We start from the raw sequence: 20786 nt of genomic DNA on the forward strand, positions 1-20786 counted from the left end.
AATACTATCAAGACTAACAATATATTGTATTATAGTAGTAGCTGTAAGGATGAAACTATGACATTAAAGATGGGTTTTATGTCAATAAATTAAACTGAATGTACCACTGAAATTGAGTTTCATTTATTGACATGGGAAAAATCCCCCCCTCCGCACACACACACTCCTGTCCCACCGACTTTTTACGCCACTGCATTCAGGTTACATACAGAGGTCACAATGAGAAACAATGACAACTGAAATGCTTTTCATGGGAGGACTGTAGCTACAGTTCCTCTTCCCTCTTGTCCTGTGTAAAAAGCCGAGCTGTGTAATCCAATCTGACAGAGTTTCCTGCGGCATAATGCTTCCCCAAACTTAAAAGACGCCAGGCAAATCCTCCCAGAGACCCCCTGTCCCTGCAATTATGACAGACACCCAGCAGTTATCCCCACTAGGATACAGCGCTAAACAAGGGGCTCCTCTGAAGATTATGCAATTATAATGCAAAGATAGCAGATTACCCTTCCTCTAAGCCTTCATGCGTTTATTGATTTAAAGGGCCAGTATACCAGAAATGAGTAAGCTTTATGAATCTGAACTGAGAAAAGAGTGTATACAAATGGTTTTAAACCTCAGGGTGTTTAAAAAAGGCTGACTAACTGGCTCTGTAGACAGGAAAAAAAATCATATTGCCTAAGGCCATAGAGCTGGAACTGTGACAGTGAGGGATTTTCAAAGCAAAATCAAGCAAATAAAAATCAAAAATACTAACAGGAGCGAGCTCCTCATGAAATGTTATAAAAAATCCCAAAGTGCATTCCAGTCTGTCAAGAAAACATCTGAGTATTAATTAAATACAGTAAATGTAGCTTTTTGATCCAGATGCCCATATGATAGCATATAAAAGAGCAACATATAAAGCATCGCTACTATATAGTGAATAATAAGTGAAAGAGATTATCTATTATCAATATACATTCTTAAATATAAAGGTTCTTTAGGCATCTATGGTTCCATATAACCTTTCCATTTTACAGAGAGATCTTTTTGAGGAAAAAGGTTCTTTTCTTTAGATATTAAAATGTTCTTCACACTAAGAAAAAATGGTTCTAAGAGCTGTTCACTGAAAGGTTATTTGGGGAACCAAAAATGGTTCTTCTATGGCAGTGGTTCCCAAACTTTTAACAGGCATGTACCCCCTGAGACATTATAGATCTTCCGGAGTACCCCCAACACCACCAAGTGTTAACAACAAGTTTTTTTATTTTTTTAGTAATATTTATTTTGATCAATTTTGTCGAGAATAGTGAATAGAATCATAAACATATGATACAAATCTCATCAAAAGTCCACATATGATACAAATGTGCTGAATATAATGATTTTAAACAGATATGCACCCAATCTCACACACAATAGGCCTACAACACATATCCAACATCTCATTAAAGCTATTGTTAACTTTTCACATACTGATAAGTATTGCTTTTCACATATGATAACATTGCATATTTTCTTAACTTCTCTGCTGTAAAATAATAATAAAAAAGAGAACACATTAACAATAGTAAACTAAATAGTAAACAGTAAACTAAATTGTAGTAAACCACACAGAATAGGCCTACCACCTCTCCATCCACATCACCAGTTTAATCAATGTGAGGGATGTGCCTGGATGTTCTTACATAATGCAGCGATGTTAGGCCGAATTGGGGACAGTTTCAGTCTTAGATCATTTCCCACAAACAGTCTACTCTGTACCTATACTTGGTCTTAAGAAATAGAACCGACGCCTATTTTTCACGCGACACGCAAGCGTGTTGGAAGTGTTTCCAGGCAAAATAGAGTAGGAAAAGATGTTTATATGTTATATATGTTGACGGCAAAATAGGCTATAGAATATATTTCGTTCTGTATGGACAGGTGCAGTATTTGAAAATCGATAATATTTTTTTACATTACATTTATATTTGCATTTATGTCAAACCCTAGACACTTTCAAACATCAAAATGACATTTATTAATATGTATTCGTGTCAAAATGACATATAAACATCTTTTCCTACTCTATTTTGCCTGGAAACGCTTCCAACACGCTTGCGTGTCGCGTGAAAAATAGGCGTCGGTTCTATTTCTAGCATGCACGCGTTTTCCGTGCGGCTCGAGCCGCGCCTGAGTGACACACGCATGTGTCACACAGGCAGTGTGCAAACTCTAACCTGTTAACATGGGACTCGAAATAAAAACGGACACGCCACGCAGCTGAGACGCTCACGCCACGCAGTCAGTGTGTCGCCGGCCTTAGATCTTTTTTCGCGTACCCCCTGAAATCAGTCCACGTACCCCTGGGGGTACACGTACCCCAGTTTGACCACCGTGGTTCTATGGCATTGCTGTGAAAACTGATAATTCACTAAGGCTCTGTTATTAGGCCCTGGTATTAAGATGCGTTTTGGTCGATCAGATCACAAGTGGATGAAGCTAAATACAGGTGTAACGCTTTGAGCTTGACCACTTTCGACCACTTTCAGAGGCAGTCGAAAACGCGTTTCGACCGGATTGCTTTCGTAGTGTAAAAGCTTGCGTGGTCTAAAGCGTTCGAATAGCCACAAAAGACTAATGCGAGGAACATTATGGGAAGCTCGCTAGTCAGATGGGATTTAAACTTGGGGCTCAAGCTGAAGACCCAAATTTGGTTTGACAAAAAACATACCAAGCACAATGTTCTCTCACCATTCCTGATTTCTAACACACACTCACAGCATTCTTCAAGGTCTTGAGGCTATCAGAGCAGAAACAAAAGCTGATGCTCTCAATATGTTTTTCCATCGTCCCTGGGCTCGTTCATATGTAATTTGCGCAAGCTTATTATGTCCATCAGATCGAAGGATCTAGGAGAAAAAAAACATACATTTACCCACCCATAGACCCCCTCCTAGAAGAAATGAGGACAGATGAAAAGAGACGGATTGAAATACCAGGTGTAAATGGGTAAATGAGGATGTGTTGAGTTTAAAAGTATTTCAACTTTTTTTTTTTAAACAACAACTCTGAGGCCCCATTTCGAATGCAAGAATATTTCCTGCAAGATGGCATCACATCGTAATTGAAATATGCATAAACCTCATATGTAAATGGCTGCATTTCTGGTAATCAAAATGAAAGGTCCTCCGAGAAGTCATTGCGAATTATTGTGTCAGATTCAACCCTACGCAGGGCCTCCGAAGATGTCATTTTGTCTGTATATGTGGGTGGAATTCTATGTGCTAGTGAAAGCGACTAACAGTATTTAGGTTGGCTTCTAGCTCCTATTAATAGTCAAGAGAAAGTAGCTTTTGAGGTCAACAAATTCCAGCCCCCTGAATTCTCTGATGTTGCAGGTTTCTGTTTGTTTCTTTGGTATTGTGAATAATAATGCATAATTTAGACTGCATCAGGCTTCACAACAAAAGCAGAAATTCTCAAAAGCAGTTGTTACTTTCTTTTAAATGTGCTATGAATATTTTTTAAGGAGTTAACAGTTGGGGGATTCTAGCTGTCTGCTTTCTTGTTTTATTCTTCCATTGAAGCGACACTTCCATCTGTCATTTATACTCAAAATATCATTGCATTGATTTTCTGCACATTTTTGACTCAGGGCTTTTGTTTGCAGTGCTTTAATATTTTAGTTGCCGTCACATTGAAAACAACTCAGTTGTTAACTTTCTCTTGGATCCAACAACATTTCACCAGCATTTGTCCCTACAGTCAAGGTGATCACTTTTAAACAGGAGTGTAATCTTTCAGATCTGTCGATAGAAGCAGCGTGTCTGTCATATATGCTTCAAAATGTCTTATTTTAATTATTTCTGTAATTACTTTCCCCCACAGATTATACTTCTCACATTCAAGGGAGAAATCATTCCATTCACAAGCAATTGGATGAGAGTTGTACTTGCCCTTGGCAACTAAAGATGAAGTTACTATGGAAACGACTTGTGGTGCTATCAATCATTGGCTGCCTCACAGGTAAATTATTGTCCTGCTGTTTTTTTCTTTTTTTTCTGAATGTTTTGCAATGGACTGTCATGCAAGAAACAATTTCATTATGATCTTAAGCCTTCGATTCATTCAGTCCTTGGTGGAGGTTTGAGACAAGGTGTGCTGAGTTGATACACGCATTCATCTTGAGAATATTGTTGTTTTGAATATCGTTGAATTGAATTATCATATTATATCCAGAAAATAAATATAATATAATGAGGAAATAATCCTTTATTCTTATGTATACTAAACTTTAAAAGGAAATCACCACTCATACACATTATAAATAAATAACACCTAACCCTAATTTTGAGCCTCAAGTTATTTTTCATTTATTTATATATATATATATATATATATATATATATATATATATATATATATATATATATATATATATATATATATATATATATATATATATATATGAAGAGTTCAGATGCAAAAGCCTCTAAGTGCCATCTGAAATTTTCTTCTGGAATGATCATTTTTATCAAGCTCGTATATTTAAGTTCAATAATTTCACTTAAATGGCAATGCTAATTACCTATTAATTGTCATTTAAGTGAAATTACTTAACTTAAATATACAAGCTTTATAAAAATGATCATTCTAGAAGAAAATTTCAGATGGCACTTAGAGGCTTTTGCATCTGAACTCTTCATACTGTATATATATATATATAGTACTGTTCAAAAGTTTGGGGTTGTTAAGAAATATATTGTTTTTGTCTCTTTTTCTCACTTATTTAACTAAACATACAGTGATAACAGTAATATTGAGAACATTTTTACCACTTAAAGTCGCTGTTTTTTTTAAATACTGTAATGAGGAGTCAGAGGAGTGAGAATCCATCTGCAGCTTTATTTTGGTCAGAGTCAAACAATACCGGGTCGAGACACAGCAGGGGCAATGAAGAAGGCAATACAGAATCGTAAACAGGGACAGGCTTAGGTCGAGACAGGCAGAAAACATACATATTTCAAAAGGACAGGCAAGAGGTCTGGGCAGGCGGCTGACAATCACAATCCAATTGACAGGCAATGATTGAGGCGGGCAGCAGAGAATCAAACACAGAATAACAGTCCACAGTAGAATCTCTCAGAATTGACAACCTTAGCAAATCAAGACTTCGCAATGGTGGTGGTGGTGTGTGGTGTGCTTAAATAGTGTGTGTGAGATGAACTGCAGGTGCGTGCGCAATCAGTCCCAGGTCTGAGGGCCTATGGGAATTGTAGTCCGAATAGCAACCGTCAATATTCTGGTGAGAGCTCCCTCTGGTGATCCGGAGGAAGCGGAGAGGACGCCTCACCTGTAACAAATACATTTTAAAATGCAATTTATTCCTATAGCTAAACTGAATGTTCAGCAGCCATTACTTTACTCCAGTCTTCAGTATCACATGCTCCTTCAGAAATCATTAATTATTCCTCAGAAATCAAACATTATTGTCAATGCTGAAAACAGTTGTGCTGCTGCTTACGAATAATGTGACAAAATCCCAAACAAGTTGTCCTCAGAGCTTGGTTTCAATAAAAGCTGTTTTTTGAGTTTCAGGATGTTTTTATAGCACAATGACCTCTTACATGCCAAAATATTTAGTTTGCATTTAGTTATAATTTTATTTCTTAATTCAGGACCCTTTTAATTTCTTTCAAAAAGCGAAAATCTTACTGAATCCAAACATGTGAACAGTAGGTTATATATAACATATCTTTTTCTTTATCCAGTCCTTTTATACATCCATTTATGGTTGATCTCCACAAAGGCAGGTAGGCTGTGGCCCAATACCCGTGTTTGTCAAAGATGATTATGGGGTGGGATGGAGGCTTGTCTGTATCTTATTATAAACTGCTGCCTCTCCCTGCCTCTCTGGATGCAATGGATTACAAATGGAACACAGAGGCCACTTATTTTTGTTCATTGTTGGCAGTATTTATAACAGAAGTAACATTTGATTAATGAGAGTGCAGATGCTATTGTGTGGAGAAATAAGGACTTAATCATTTTCTTTTCATCTTGTATTCATGAAACCAAAACACAGAACAATTATAACCAGTACATGCATCAAATAACGTATAGTAATGGTGTGTAATTTCAGAAATGAGAAACACAACTTTTTTCTGTTGATATTTCCACAACAGCAGCTGACACAGGAGTGCATTTTCCTGTAGTGTGGGGTTTCAGCATGTTTGCAGAATTCTTTGGCTGTCTCACAAATATGGCTGCAGGGTGTATCCCTGTATAATGTTAATGAATACAGAGAAAATAATGGCTGCAAGTGTTTTGAATTTATTTAGATAACATTCTTACAAATGGAGCTGCAAAAGATGTGTAAATAATGGCATTTACTGTAGTTCTGGATATGTTCAACTTTCTCAAATGAAAGCAGCTGTCAAAGCATGCACAATATAATCAAACAATATTGCCGTTTTGCATCATTTACATTTTTTATACATCTATTATAGCACTATATTTTATAATACAAGCACTATACTCTTTTGTAATATATCATAATGCTTTGATCCCTGTTTTGTCTTTGTGGTTAAAGACTTATCTTATCTCTAAGACAAACACCAGATTTGGATATTGAATGGATCATTGAGATATATTTATGCATCCAATCCTTTGAGTTTCCTTAAAGGGATAGTTCACCCAAGAATGACAATCTGTCATAATTTACTCACCCTAATGTTGTTTCAAACCTGTAAGACTTTCTTTCTTCTGCAGAAAAAAGAAGATATTTTGAATAAAATGGGTAACCAAAATGTGATGGGCCCCATTGACTTCCATAGTATAGAAAAAATACTATGGAAGTCAATGGGGCCCATCAACTGTTTGGTTACCCATATTCTTCAAAATATCTTCTTTTGTGTTCAGCAGAAGAAAGAAAGTCTTACAGGTTTGGAACAACTTGAAGGTGAGTAAATGATGACTATCCATAACTATCCCTATAGATGTATAAATAATACAAAATAATAAACTTTGTAATAAACAATAAAGTTCGACATTGGGTTCTAAAAAAATTTTTTTTTACTTCCTCTGTCTCAGTCTCATCAGCACAAGCAGAAGACACAAAGTTTATTGGTCCAAGCTGGAAAACGGAACCAGAGGACCTGATACTGCCCATCCATTCCCCTGAGCAGGAGGCTGTTTTAACCTGTGAGGCATCTGGAGTCCCTTCCCCTCAGTACAGGTAGGAATGCTAGCAGTTTCTGCATCCTTTCATTGCTATTACAAACCATTTAAGCAGTTGGTTTTGGCAAATTGGCAGCTTACTCCCATAAGGATCAACTTGAAAAGGATTGGCACTGATTGCTATTGATTTTCCAGGTGAGAGGCAATTTATCTGTCCTTCGGGTTTGCCATTGCATAAATCCAGTAAACTACTGTAATCCTAGCAGCCTATATCCCAGTGGTATTGACTGTGACCCATTTTCATTTGCTTTCCAGAGTTTCACCAGTGTCAACAATTTTAAATGTGCATCAACTAGCTTCGCTAAAGACTGATCTAAAAAAATTACAAAAAGGCAATTTAGCCTACTTCCGAAGATATGTTCAACAATCCATTACTCTGTGTACACATCTCAGCAAGAGCTTTAGGGATTAGCATTCCAAATTTATCTTTCTGAGAGGGGTATGCATGCTACTGTAAGGACGGAAATTGGCTTTGAAATTGGGAGGGATCTAAATGACTAATTTGTGCTAGAGATTCTAAGATACTGTCCCGCATATTCCCTGGTGAGGCGTCTGCTCTGAAAATAGCAGTGTGCTCTAGCTCTGTGGTATATTGTGTTTCGTAGCTTGGGTCAGCATCATGTAAATGCTCAGGCAAGCACTGGGGAGGGAAATAATAACCTTGTGAGTGACATTCGATTTAAACGCTTACATTTCCTTTTAGTGCATCTTTGTGGAAAACACCAATTTAACTGAACATTACGAGAGTATCAATGTTCAAAAAGAAGAAGAGCACATTGACAGTTTAAGTCATGATCTACCTTTACTTTTGAACAAACAATACAGCTAGAGTCTCCAAGGTCAAATAAGTTTGACTTTTGACCCAGATCCTGTTTTTTTTTTTGTTTTTTTTATGCAGATATGTAACCATAAATAAACTCTGGTGGAAAGGAAATGAAGAGGCTTATGCATAAATTCAACAACATGCAAAATAGTCATTTTCAGCTTTGTCACACTGAAATACACTGCACTCCCTTAATTCTTTAATTCCTTTCTCACAGATATTAGGTATATTTGGTTTTGGATTGTCATAAAAATCATTTTCCTGAACCAGCTGAGTGTGTGATTGCTTTTAAACATTTTGTACATATAACTGTTTCATTTTTTAACTGTAAAAGAGAGGAAACTGTCTAGCAACCATGAAGCAGCTAAAAGTAGCGGCACTGCTAACTACAATTGTCAGTAGCATGACAGTTAGTTCAGTTGTCGAATGAGTAATAATGTTGCATGACCAAACATCCATTTCTGATGGAAAATTCGATTTATTCGAAAATTCGAAGAATTGGAAAGTTGTAATGAATTAGTTCATACAGTTCTTGTAAATAAAAATAAAATAAAAAAATCACAGATTTTCTGTGCACAATTTTAATTCTTTAATTCTTCATTTAATAAAAATGTAAATGTATTTTCTTAATAAATCCTCAATTTAATTATTTATAAAAGTTTCCCCAACACAGTACCAACTGTGTATTGTCTTGCTTTCTGGGAACATTTTCTCTTTCTATGTCTGATAAAACCTACACCATTCATTCAATGAACTTTACAACAATACACCCAGACACTGATAAGATTGAAGACACTCTAAAGATAATTTCTTGACCTTAAAAAAGAAATTTGCTGAGTTCTCTCTGACATTAAATTCTTCAAGGCTTGTCTTATAACATCCAATCTGGTCAAGAGGCACCCGAAAAGTTCAGTCCTCCCCAGCAGTCATTTCAAGTGTGTTAGCAAACAACAGTTGAGCCAGCTAATGTTGTCTGAAGGTTGTCCAATCCTGCTTCAAAACAGTAAGAGGAAGAAGAGTCTCCAATGAGAATCCCGCTACTTTCTTTGTCAAAAGAAATAGTCAGTGTTCCAACAGAGACTGGTGGTATTTCAGTGTCTGCAGGGGCCGGTGTGAACTTTGAGAACACAACGTGCCAGGCTATTTTGCATCTCAGTTTCAGATTCCATAGAAAAGTAACTCAGAGCTGAGTCAGAGAAGTGCACTTGGCTGGCTTCGGCTCTTATCTCAAGAAAGCTTTTTAAAGAAAATTGAGTTGCTGTAGTCTTTTGCACTTATAGGATTATATAAAAACCAAGAAATTATATACCATTTAAAAAAAATATGTTTTATTCCTTTATGCTCACTAAGGTTGCATTTATTTGATCAAAAATACAGTAAAAAAAAAAAGTAATAATGTAAAATATTATTACAATTTTAAAAAACATTATTTATTTATTTTTTAAATCCAGAAAAGCTGAATTTTCACACTAATCAGTAATCATTCTAATATGCTTATTAGATGCTCAAGAAACATTTATTATTATTATTATTATTATCAATGTTAAAAACAGTTGTGCTGCTTAAAATTTTTGTTTAAACCAATTTGGGATTCTTTGATGACTAGAAAGAACAGCATTTATTTGAAATAAAAAAGTTTGTAACAATGTAAAAGTCTTCACTGTCACTTTTGATCATTTTATAGCTTAATAAGCAAGTATTGATTTATTTAAAAAAAATCTTACCGAACACAAAGTTTTGTACGGTAGTGTATATTAGTGTATGTTAATTAAGTTAAATCTAGTTCCGACTGCACCATTGACTAGACCACAACTGACTTTGCTTCTAATGAAAATGTATGTTTTCCTGAAGGCCAAAAAGCCTTCCTCCTAAGTATCACAGTTATAGAATCACAGATGAAATAAAAATAAAATAGATTTCCTCCTCCTCCTAATAGACATTTCTGTGAAAATAGCCCGGCTACTGTTACTAAGGTTTAACCATGATAAGTTGTTGTAAGGGTGGTGATGTGTAGTTTGAAAAGCCTTCATTTCTGTTGGTGTTTCTCGACTTTTTGTCAATGCTGTTTGCTAAGGCTGTCTAGCTGTTTAAGGTGTTTAGTTGTTTGACTTCCCCAGTAACGCTTTAAAAAGTTTACTGTCCTGTGATGTGTTTCTAAAGCGATAATATTTTAGCATATCTACAGAACATGCTGCTGTGCTTTATTTACACTTGCATGCATCAAGGCTTCATTCGCCCCACTTAGATAATTGGTCCGCGCTGTGAAAAACATTTAGCGCTTATCATATAAAAGCACAGAGCAAAAGCATGCCAACATTTAGCCAAAAATGTACAATGCAGTAAAAACCCTGACCTTTGTATCTCTCTAGTATTCTGTGGTTTGTTCTTTTTGGTCCAGCAAAAGTGAAGTTGCATTAATGTGGTAGTATGGGTCCACAGAGAGGGATAAGGCAAGCTGTGAGGCAAATTGAGGCCATAGGACAGCCATGACTCCATGACACAATCCTTTGTGTGCTCTTGTGGTCGACAAGCACTCATACAGCAAGAATTTACATGTAAGTTTTACATTAGTTTGAACTACTTGCATTCAGGCTATATTCCTAGGGAATCAAACCCATGACCTTGGTGTTGTTAGTGATGAAAAGTTCTGTTTTACTCACTTTAATCCTCCCTTTGGTGCTGTTTTAAATCCTTTGAAAAAGCCAAGAATCTGTTTTCCCAACCTACACTTAACCTGACAGGTTTTTCAACCTGCCTAGCATGCTTTTGAGATTGTAAGGATACGAAACCTGGTCCATGGATCAGGCAGTCATCAGAGACGAGAATGTGAAGGAGAGCTGGTTAAAATGCAGAGATTACACTGAGCAAGTCAGAGGTGCTCCTGTGTCGGCCCTCATTAGCTCGGCTCTACCGTGATCTTTGTTGAATGCTGGTTGCTTTCCCGGTTGTAAGAAGAAGTGCGGAGCATTCTTTTGGAAAGATAATTGGAGCTGACTGTTTTTATTTTTTGCACTTTTCACATCCATTTTTCGTGATACTTTTTTCTAATGACCAGGGGCCTCATTTATAACCGTTGCGTACGCACAAAACGGGCCCTGAAAAAGGTGTACGCCACTTCCGACGCATAAGTTGTCATTTATAAAAACAAACTTGACTGGAAAATTTGCGCACCTACACGCAAACATTTTGGAGACGGAGCAGTTTGGTGACACCGATGGTGAGCTGGAGATAATGGCTTTTTGTTCACTTTTAGACAGAAAATGTAAAGAAAATTATACATATACAGTAAGATAATACAAATATAATTTCACTCACCAAGCCTATCACATGAAGCAAACATCCATCCCTTCTTAAATGTCCGCGCTAGCAAGCGTGTAGCATAGCATAGCCTATATATCTAACTGAAGATGAAGGAAAACCGTAAATTATGAGTCCTAATCATAAATACAGTGTATGTTCACAATAACAGTTTAAATAAATAAAATAATGTTTAAACTATGTTTTACATCTGATATAAACATTTAAATTAAATATGCCATTCTCATTAATGGAGTTAACACTTAAATTACATTAAATCATTACTGAGAAGTTACAAAATATATATATATTCTAATAAATATAAATATTTGTAGTAGATGCAATGCTTTCGAACACTTTTCCTGTGGCATGCTGTGTTTTAATGTTTAACTACAGAGATAATTTCTTATCATGTTAGTAGCAGATTGTCAGAGAAAATATTTTTGTGCAAACAACGCACAATAAGGCCTATCTGTTTCCATTAAAAATATAAAGCTATTAAAAATACTATTTGGCCAGTGGAAAAGATTGAGAAAAACTTTCTCTGAAATGTATTTTATATTATTTGATTTATTTATTCAAAAACAAGGCAAGGATAGGCTACTAAATTATTTTTAGCAATGTAATGTGACTGCACATCCATATCTCATATTTTCCTAATGTCTTGTATCGTTAAACATGGTATCACATGGATGAATATGCATATACAAATGATATGCAGATGAGGATATGCATAGCAAGACCAGGTGTTGTAAGCTCCATATATGGTTATTTCGGGGAGGAGACTCATGTGCGCACAATCTTCCGCTGACTGGGATTTATAAAGGGAATTTAGCGCAGGTTCTGGCGTACGCACGGTTTTATAAGTCTGAATATTTTTTCCCGTATGCCATTTTTGGCTTTCGGGCGTACGTACAGTACGCTTTTAGTAAGGATCCTACGCACAGTTTTATAAATGAGACCCCAGGTGTAGGCTTTGTCTCTGGGCAGTTTGTTAATGTAGTCTGAAATAACAGAGATTATAATGATAATTATGATGAGGTGACGTTAATAGTGACAGTAATAATAGCTGTGAGGATCATAACGACAGTGATGCTGATGGAGGCTTGGACAGTCTGCTGTGCGGGGGCAGCATAATTGTCCATTAAACTTCTCAGAGAACTTTTTTATACTCATTATCTGAAAATACTTTGGCTCCCTGTCACTACTAAGCCTTTTTGATTCTTGTTAAGGGGCTCCTTGGAGACTGGATTGTTTGTAATTCTTTGTCTAGCCTTTAAAAACGATCATTCATGCACCAATTACCATCAGGCTGAATTCTGTTACTTTAACCTACCACTGTTAGATGGCCATATTAAACAAAAAAACTAAAACAAATATATATATATATACCGTATGTACCGGTAATGTTAACATGCAACTGTTAGTCTCCAAAAGTGTTCGAATCAGGTAACAGCCAACAGGAGCACGGATGAAGCTATAGGTGTCATCATGGAAACGGATATATGCACCATTAAAGTACTAATATGTACCCTTTATAGATAGATATGAGGGTACTGCCACAGTTACAAGGTATTGCACCCTTAAAGTCTATTTTCTCAATGCATGTTATTGATTTTATTGGAACTTTTTATTATAACTATTCATCCTTGATTTTTTTGTTAACCTTAATCTTCAATGAGAAATGTCTTTTTTTTCTGGTAATGTACAGTATGTACATTATAAACGTAGTCATAAACCCCACCCCTTTATTACAAATACATCTCTGCCTTCATCCAATTAACAACCATTGGATTGAAGTCCCGCCCTACATTTTTTTTCTTTTTGATAAACCATTTCACTCGGATACACAATACAGTACAGAAGAAAAGATCAGACTCTACTTGCATTGCATTGCGACTTTAAAGATATTTTTTTTTTCCTAGTAACACCCCCCCCCCCCCCCCCACCCCCAAATAGAAAATATATAGTTAATAAAATTTGTTGCACTTTTGAAAAAAAACTAGATTTATATGAACACATAAGACAAAGAGAAAGGGGTATGAAAGAAAGGTTGGAAGAGGTCTGTGAATGTTCTGGTTTGATTAAAGTTGCCTAAATTGTTTGAGAACCAAAGAAATAGATGACAACATTATTTTGTGCAGGCGAATATGTACCAACACAGATGATATTATATTCTTTCAGGATAATAGACTGGTTATTTCATTCATTTTATATACACAAGACCCCACCGTATGTTAGATGTAGGAGCTTTGTTGATTTATCACGCTATTGAAAGTGTAATGGAAAACTAGATTAGTTTGATATTGTAATATAATATTTGACTACTTTGTGAGAACACAAATATTGTCTGTATTTACAGCAAGCAGCCTCGCAGTAATCAACTGTGTAACCCTGCAGGCCGAATGTCACAGTAAATGATATCAAATACAGTGGCTGGCTATGATATTAGACTCACAAATGATGACTAAAGGAGTCAGATTAACTCGACTGCCACACTGAGATCAATAAATAATGCAGTAGAAATGGCCTTCGAAGAGCTGCAGTAGATCTACGCTTTGTTGTCTGTCAGATCTGGGAGAAACAACGTTGTCCACCCCACTCATTTTTTTTTCTTCACACAAGTGGAATAATGTAGATCCTGCCAACACCTTTTCCCCCATTGTTTCTGTCAATTCTAAGGTCTTCTGCCAAGTTTTGACTGTCTCAAACAACAAATGCCTGATTTAGCACAACAATCTTTAAGGTCAATTCTGAATTCTAGATATTGAATAACTTGAAAAGGTACAAATTTATTCAAATTTATTCAAGCTGATATACATTTTATGATTGCACTCATTGATTATGTTGGTTTTCTGATGGAAAATGTTCCTCTTTGTAATATGATTTTCCTACTGTTTAAGTAGAAAACAATATAAATCCACAAATTACAGCCTTCTTGGATGGACAGTGGCCCAGAAAGTAAGAATGTTCATTGCATTAGATAACAAATTATTAAACCAAGTGGCATTTATTTTAAAGAAAGACAGCTCAAGCACACTTTGTAAGCATATTATCTTACAAAAAGAAGTTGAACATAAATGAACATAAAATCAAAATGAACATAAAATGTATTTGGACATTTTTGTTTTCTGAATGTTATGTCCATAGTCCATCATGTCTGCTACAATTGAGGGTGAACTAACTTTATAATTCCTTTAATAGTTGGGATCAGATGTTCATACATATTATATAAAAAATATATATAAAAAAAATAATAATATTCATTTAGCAACCAGCAATGATTACTGCATTCCGAATATTCTTAAGATATCACATTATTTTTTGTCAAGCAGTCCGATTTGCTAATTTGCTCTTTTTCTTCACACTCCATGTTGAAAAGTTTGTATATTACACATGCAAGTGTAGCTACATAACTGAAAAATAACGAACCTTTCATAGTTGAGTGTGAAAGCTTTATTTTATAATTAGAATGTAAAACCAACTCACAACTACACATTGCACATCTTCAGGGTCAGTAAATAATTAGGCATTTCTGATTCTTGAGAGCTGTTTTGCTTGCTTTCATCAGTTGTTAGTCGGCTGTACTGCAGAAGAACAAAGAAGGAAAACAAATGTCAGCAATGAGCTTTGTTTTATGCTGAATCTGGCTGTATAATGAAGCTGGCTTCATCAGATCGATGCATGTGATGAATATTGGTTAGTTAGCTTCTCTGGAGACCACACTCCTGATTGTGTTTGCGTCTCTCCAGATGGTCTCTAAACGGAACGTTCATTGATCTTCATGGTGACGAGAGGCGTCGCCTGTCTGGAGGTAACCTGATCATTACTGGCCTGGATCGAGACCAAGACAGTGGTGTCTACCAATGCACTGCCTCCAACGCCCGGGGAACCATTCTCAGCAAGAGAGCCACACTACAATTTGCATGTGAGTAATGTAAATGCATACATTTTTAAAGATGTCAGTTTATGTATTCAACAATGCATTTTTCCAAAGCCACAATACATACATACATACACATACATAGACTACCATTCAAAAGATTGGGGTCAGTTTTTTTTTTTTAAGAATTGAAACTTTTATATTGACCAAAAGTGAATAAATGCTAATAAATATATTCATCAAGGAATCCTGAGAAAAATGCATCACAGTTTCTAGAAAAAATGTAAGCACCACAACTGTTTTCAAATGTTTCTTCATGATTTCTGAAGGATCATGTGACTGAAGACTGGAGTAATGATGCTGAAAATTCAGCTTTGCCATCACAGGAATATATTAAAATACTTCACATTAGCACTGTTTTTACTGTATTTTTGATCAAATAAATTCAGCCTTATTGGGCTTAGTGACTTTCAAAAACTTTTCAAACCCAAACCTTTGAATATAGTTTATAGCCCCTTTCACACAGCAATCCCAGTAATTACCATAAAATTACCAGATTGACTTTTCCGGAAAATATACAAGCGCGCTGTTCACACAACCATTTTTTTTTTTTACCAGAAAGATACCATTCATGCAGGGCCGGCCCGAGGCATAAGCGAACTAAGCGGCTGCTTGGGGCCCCCTCGCCACCAGGGGGCCCCCAATCAAGTTTTTTTTTTTTTTTTTTTTTTTTACATATTAATTAACTTAAACAAGTGACATAAATGAATGAAAGGATTAATAATTCAAGACAAGAAAATTCTGATTTCATGATCAATATACCTGCCTACAACTGCTGCTGTGTCTGCCAGTGTTTGAGTCATGCGCATAACCTCGCGTGCATAGACAATTTGTGCGCAGTCACGGTAATGTAATGTTAAGCCATGTCACAAAAAATGAGATTTGATCAATGATTTATCCTTTAAATGTAATGATATTCAGAACAGAACAAGAATAAAAAAATAACTATAAACAAGCCAAAACGAAAACAATTTAAGCGAAAGTGAAAGTAAGCGGCGTTGGGCTCACGTATCTCTCTCATTAGAATCAAAATGTTTCAACATTCGCGATGGATTTGGATGGTAAACTATTCTTTATCATAGGCTTTGTACTTCACTCACGTTCCAATATCGACGGAAAAAATCATCCTCTTCACACGCACAAAAATGTGCTTGGAAACATCACAGTAGTGCGGTGCTTACGCTGAATGGTATGAATTGTACTACTGACTATTTAAACAGAGCGGTGTAATTATGTTAGGTTGACTATTTTATTATTATATTTTATTACGGCTATAACGAACAAGCTGCGATGTCAAGATTGCAATGCTGGAATGTGTGTGTGTGAGGCGCGGGCGCGATCGAACAGTGGAAACATAAAAACATACTCCGTCATTTCATACAAGACATCATTCAAACTGCAAAGTGTTGCAAAACGTTGGAGGATATTTAGCAAATAATTTATTTAATATTTTTTGTGACAGTTTGTTTTAAGAAGTTTCAAAGAGTTAGTAAAAGAGTAAAGAAAAAGTTAAAAAAAATTTCAAGTATCTATTTTTTTAAGTATTTATTTTGTATTAATACATAACCTCATTGTATTAATTTATAATGTAACATTATGTGACATTACGTGACATTGTGTAAATAATCGGCAAGCACAGGTGACTCTGCGTGGTGGGAGGGGGCCCCCAAATCAAATTCTGCCTAGGGCCCCCAAAAGGCTCGGGCCGGCACTGCATTCATGCCAACTGTACTTTACCAGTAATTTACCAGTAAAGACTGTATGTGTGAAAGGGGCTTATGTGTGTATATACATTAGCTCAACCAATGCCATTGAGTTTGGGGCGGGATTCAAATCCAATCAATGCATCTGGGAGGAGCGCTTGGATGTATATAAGCGACATTGTAAAAGCAGCAGCTTTGGTATTTGGTATTCACATGGCATTGCTTAAGAAAGAGCAATCAAACGAGCTGTCAAATGTGACAATTTCACAGGGTGAAGCACCATTTCATCGACTTCAAACTCCATCACTCATTCTCATTACTCACCAGCTTCAACAGCATCTTTGTATGCTACGAATTGACTCGCAATATTAATACCCGTACTGTCTGCTCCTCAAAGTAAACTGCCAAGTATGAGAATAGCCATCTATCCACCTGGCCTCTGTGCCTTTGATTTAAAATGCTGTCCTTGTGCATGCTTAAAGAAATCAGATGCTCAAATCATCTTTTCTCAAAGACGGGATTGTTTGAGATGAGAAGACACCTGGCCACGGACTTCTTTTGTCTGTCGCGAAGACTCCTCACTCTCTTGCCGTCTACCTATTGATCCACACAGAGCATCATACGTCCCCCCTAGGAGACAGATTATCATCTTTATGGGTGGGATAATGAATCTCACTTTAGGGGATTGGTTAACAGGACTTGCTTGACATTTATTTCCTATATTGATCATTGGTTAGTCAAAGGGGAATTATGATTTTAATAAGATGATAATGCCACTGGCTTTGATAATATGTCATTGTGGCATTTCTTATCTTTCAGACAGCTGTTGAAAACTGCATCCCATTGCGTTTGCAAGCCAGTGTGAAATACATGCTGTAAAATTTGTCATTGGGAGATTTATTCCATGGTGGCTTTCTATTGGCTGGGTATTGGGGTAATCCTCTCCTGGGGCGAGTTTGAAATGAGTACCTTTCTCAAGGGTGCAATAGCAGCAGAGCAGATTTGTGACCTGACAAACCGTGGCTCACGCAAGCGCTCTAGAATTCAAAGCCTAGTTGTGACAACTGGGATTAGTCGGATCATTAACAAGTAGACTCTCATATATATTGTGATGGGGTGGTCATATGCATGTTTAATTTGTGTTTTTGTATATTATCACCCCTCAATACCCCAGCATCCACCCAGAAAACCTAGCAATTCACTTGTCACTCCACTTAGCAATCGCATTATAATGATTAGAACAGCAACCACAATGCCCTAGCAATTAGGTTATTATTGGTTTAATTTATTTCAATTTAATTCATTTTTCATTTGTTTTACAATTTTTCATTTCAATTTAGATTTCATTAGTTTTCAATTTATCATTGTTTGTTTAGTTTTCTCATAACATACATTGTACATCATAATTTCTCAGAAGTCTGAAAACGGTTAGATCGAAGATTCAGTCTCTCTAAACTCCTCTTTATCTTTTGATCTTTAAAACTTTGCAGACTTTGTACATTCACAAACAGCTATATTACACACAGCATGAAAGGTAATATACGAAAAAGCATATAGTGCAATTTAACAGGATCTTGAAGTTGAATGTTCTGAAATCTCATTAGAAAGTATCAATAAAAGTTCTCCAAATGAATCCATTAACGCTCACATCTTGACCCTCACATATGAATGTTTTCCATTTATGAAGCAGCGGCATTCACTGTGAAAATGTCTGACTTACCACCCAGTCTACAGCCTTCACATGAGTCCAGCCTTATAGATTTTAACACAAGAGACCATTAATCAGCATCTGTGGCTCTGCCGCTCAGGCTCTAAAGCCATTCATCCTGTTACTATGAGCCGAGCAAGTCCTGCTCTTTCCACTTCCACCACGGCTCCGTACTGTGTGGGACTTCTTTTCAGTCGGGACTCGGCAGGGAATCTCTCATTAATCTTTCCCACTGTTTTCCACCACCTCTCGCTAATCCTGATGTTTTCTTCTACTTGTTTTGTTTTTCTGTTTCCCCCCCCCCCTACTCTGTAATTTGTCTTATCGGTCACATTGACTCTATATTCTTTGTGTTGGGGAGCCTGGCTCTTGGCTTGTTTGCTTAAGGGTGTGGAATTGGCACAGCAGGCCACAGTTACAGAAGGCCTTCTCTGTCACGATACAAGGACGAGGTTTTTATCATGCCAGGTATACGAGCAGGCTGCCAACTTCCTCTCCTCCTGTTAATTTGCGAGGATGAATCGTGTGGACATGTATTGACAGGGAAGCTGCTGGCTCAGTGGGTGAGATTTAGATATCTCTGGTAATGATGCTGGTAGATGGAGGCAACGTTAGCATTCCTTTTTTCATACAGCCTCATATTGTTTCACTAGACTGCATTGTCAGACACCCACTGTATGATTTGGACTTTTGATTCCGTTTCCTTCTTTTTACTTTCTCAAATTTGAGCGCTACTAAACGATTGCAGTTAACATTGCTTTTTCATTCCTTACTTTTTTCACATTTTTCTGTTACAGATCTGGAAAACTTCAAAACGCAGACAAGAAGTGCTGTCAATGTCAGGAAAGGCCAAGGGGTTGTTTTGTTATGTGGCACACCTTTGCATTCTGGAGGTAAGTCTGTATATCTCACCATTTAAAGCAATTTGAACAATTTGTCATAATAGTGAATAATTAATTGGTTAGTCAAGCAAAATATCTGTTTTCATAATATTTAATCAAAATGGTTTTCCTTTTGCAATCACATTGCTTTTCCTTTGATGGCACTTTTATAGCATTATATACTATAATAATATTTATCCATATTTTCAAATACTTTATAGTTTAGTTTTTTCAGTTTTGATTTTATGTACAATTTTAGTAATTGTGTTATCAGTTTCTGATATTTTTTATTTTTTTTGTATTACTTTGTAGCTTTGTCAAGGCAACTATATTATATTTAATTTTATTTTATTTCAGCTTCATTTCAATCACTGAAAATCTATTTAAAAGTTTAGTTTGTTTTAGTTATTAAAAACAACACTGGGTTGCAAAAGTTGTTAAATAATGTTAACCAATAGCCAAATAGATATTTAGGCAATTTTTTTGTGATTCTTTTTTTTCAGTCTGGCTACATTCTGGTATGGGACACACACTTCTCACCATTTTCTTGTTTAATATCCTGCTTTACTTGAAAATGTCAAATTATGGAAGTAAAATGGGTTTCAAATGGCGATTCACTTTTGACTTAAAAAAGTAGTCAGAATCTGTGAAGTGCTGCAAACATACCACTTAAAACCATAAAATGCTTCCTTTTATCCCATTGCATAACATGAAACCATTTTTTTCCTTGTTTCATCATCCCTAGGAAATTATATGAAACTTGCAAAGAGCTTTTTTTGATGAAATGTTAGTGATAAATAAAATAAAAAAACAAAAACAAAAAAAACACCAGCAACAACAACAAAACAATTGTTCATGTTGCCTCCATTGAAACTACTATTTGAGAAGTATAATAAAGAGCACTCCAATTTTGTTTCCAGGGGCGGATCTACCGGGGATGGCATTCTAAGAAAAAGCATTGCCACCCCATCTGCTACTTCAGATTTATCCCAGTATAAAATATAAATGTAAATAGTGTTTTCTGTACTCCATCTTTAGCAGCTGCGCTTTAATGTGATGACATAAAAAAAGATGTACTCTGTAAAAATGGCATGAAAACACGGCTGCTCCACGGCTGCTCACGATGTGCGTAGTCAACTTCATTGACTATGAACGGGTTATTTTTGTGAGTCAAAAACACACAGCACAACCAGTGTAGCTCAATTCACGAACAAATTTACTGTTTTTC

General features: G+C 36.1%; 1 protein-coding gene across 2 annotated transcripts in view; it reads left to right on the forward strand.

Annotated features, from left to right (window-relative positions):
• The window catches only part of cntn3b (contactin 3b), a 66754-nt gene that overhangs the window by 12384 nt on the left and 33584 nt on the right, over positions 1-20786 (forward strand). Inside the window, exons 2-5 of one of the 2 annotated variants that reach the window (XM_082190166.1) lie at positions 3853-3990; positions 7057-7201; positions 15076-15251; positions 19475-19570. In XM_082190166.1, the coding sequence (XP_082046292.1) occupies positions 3936-3990; positions 7057-7201; positions 15076-15251; positions 19475-19570 (472 nt within the window). In that variant the 5' untranslated portion in view covers positions 3853-3935. The remainder of the gene's footprint in view (positions 1-3852; positions 3991-7056; positions 7202-15075; positions 15252-19474; positions 19571-20786) is intronic. The other variant, XM_082190167.1, reaches the window with a different exon arrangement.

The sequence above is a fragment of the Leuciscus leuciscus genome (genome assembly GCF_965113295.1).
Source record: "Leuciscus leuciscus genome assembly, chromosome: 14".
Classification (NCBI taxonomy): Eukaryota; Metazoa; Chordata; class Actinopteri; order Cypriniformes; family Leuciscidae; genus Leuciscus; species Leuciscus leuciscus.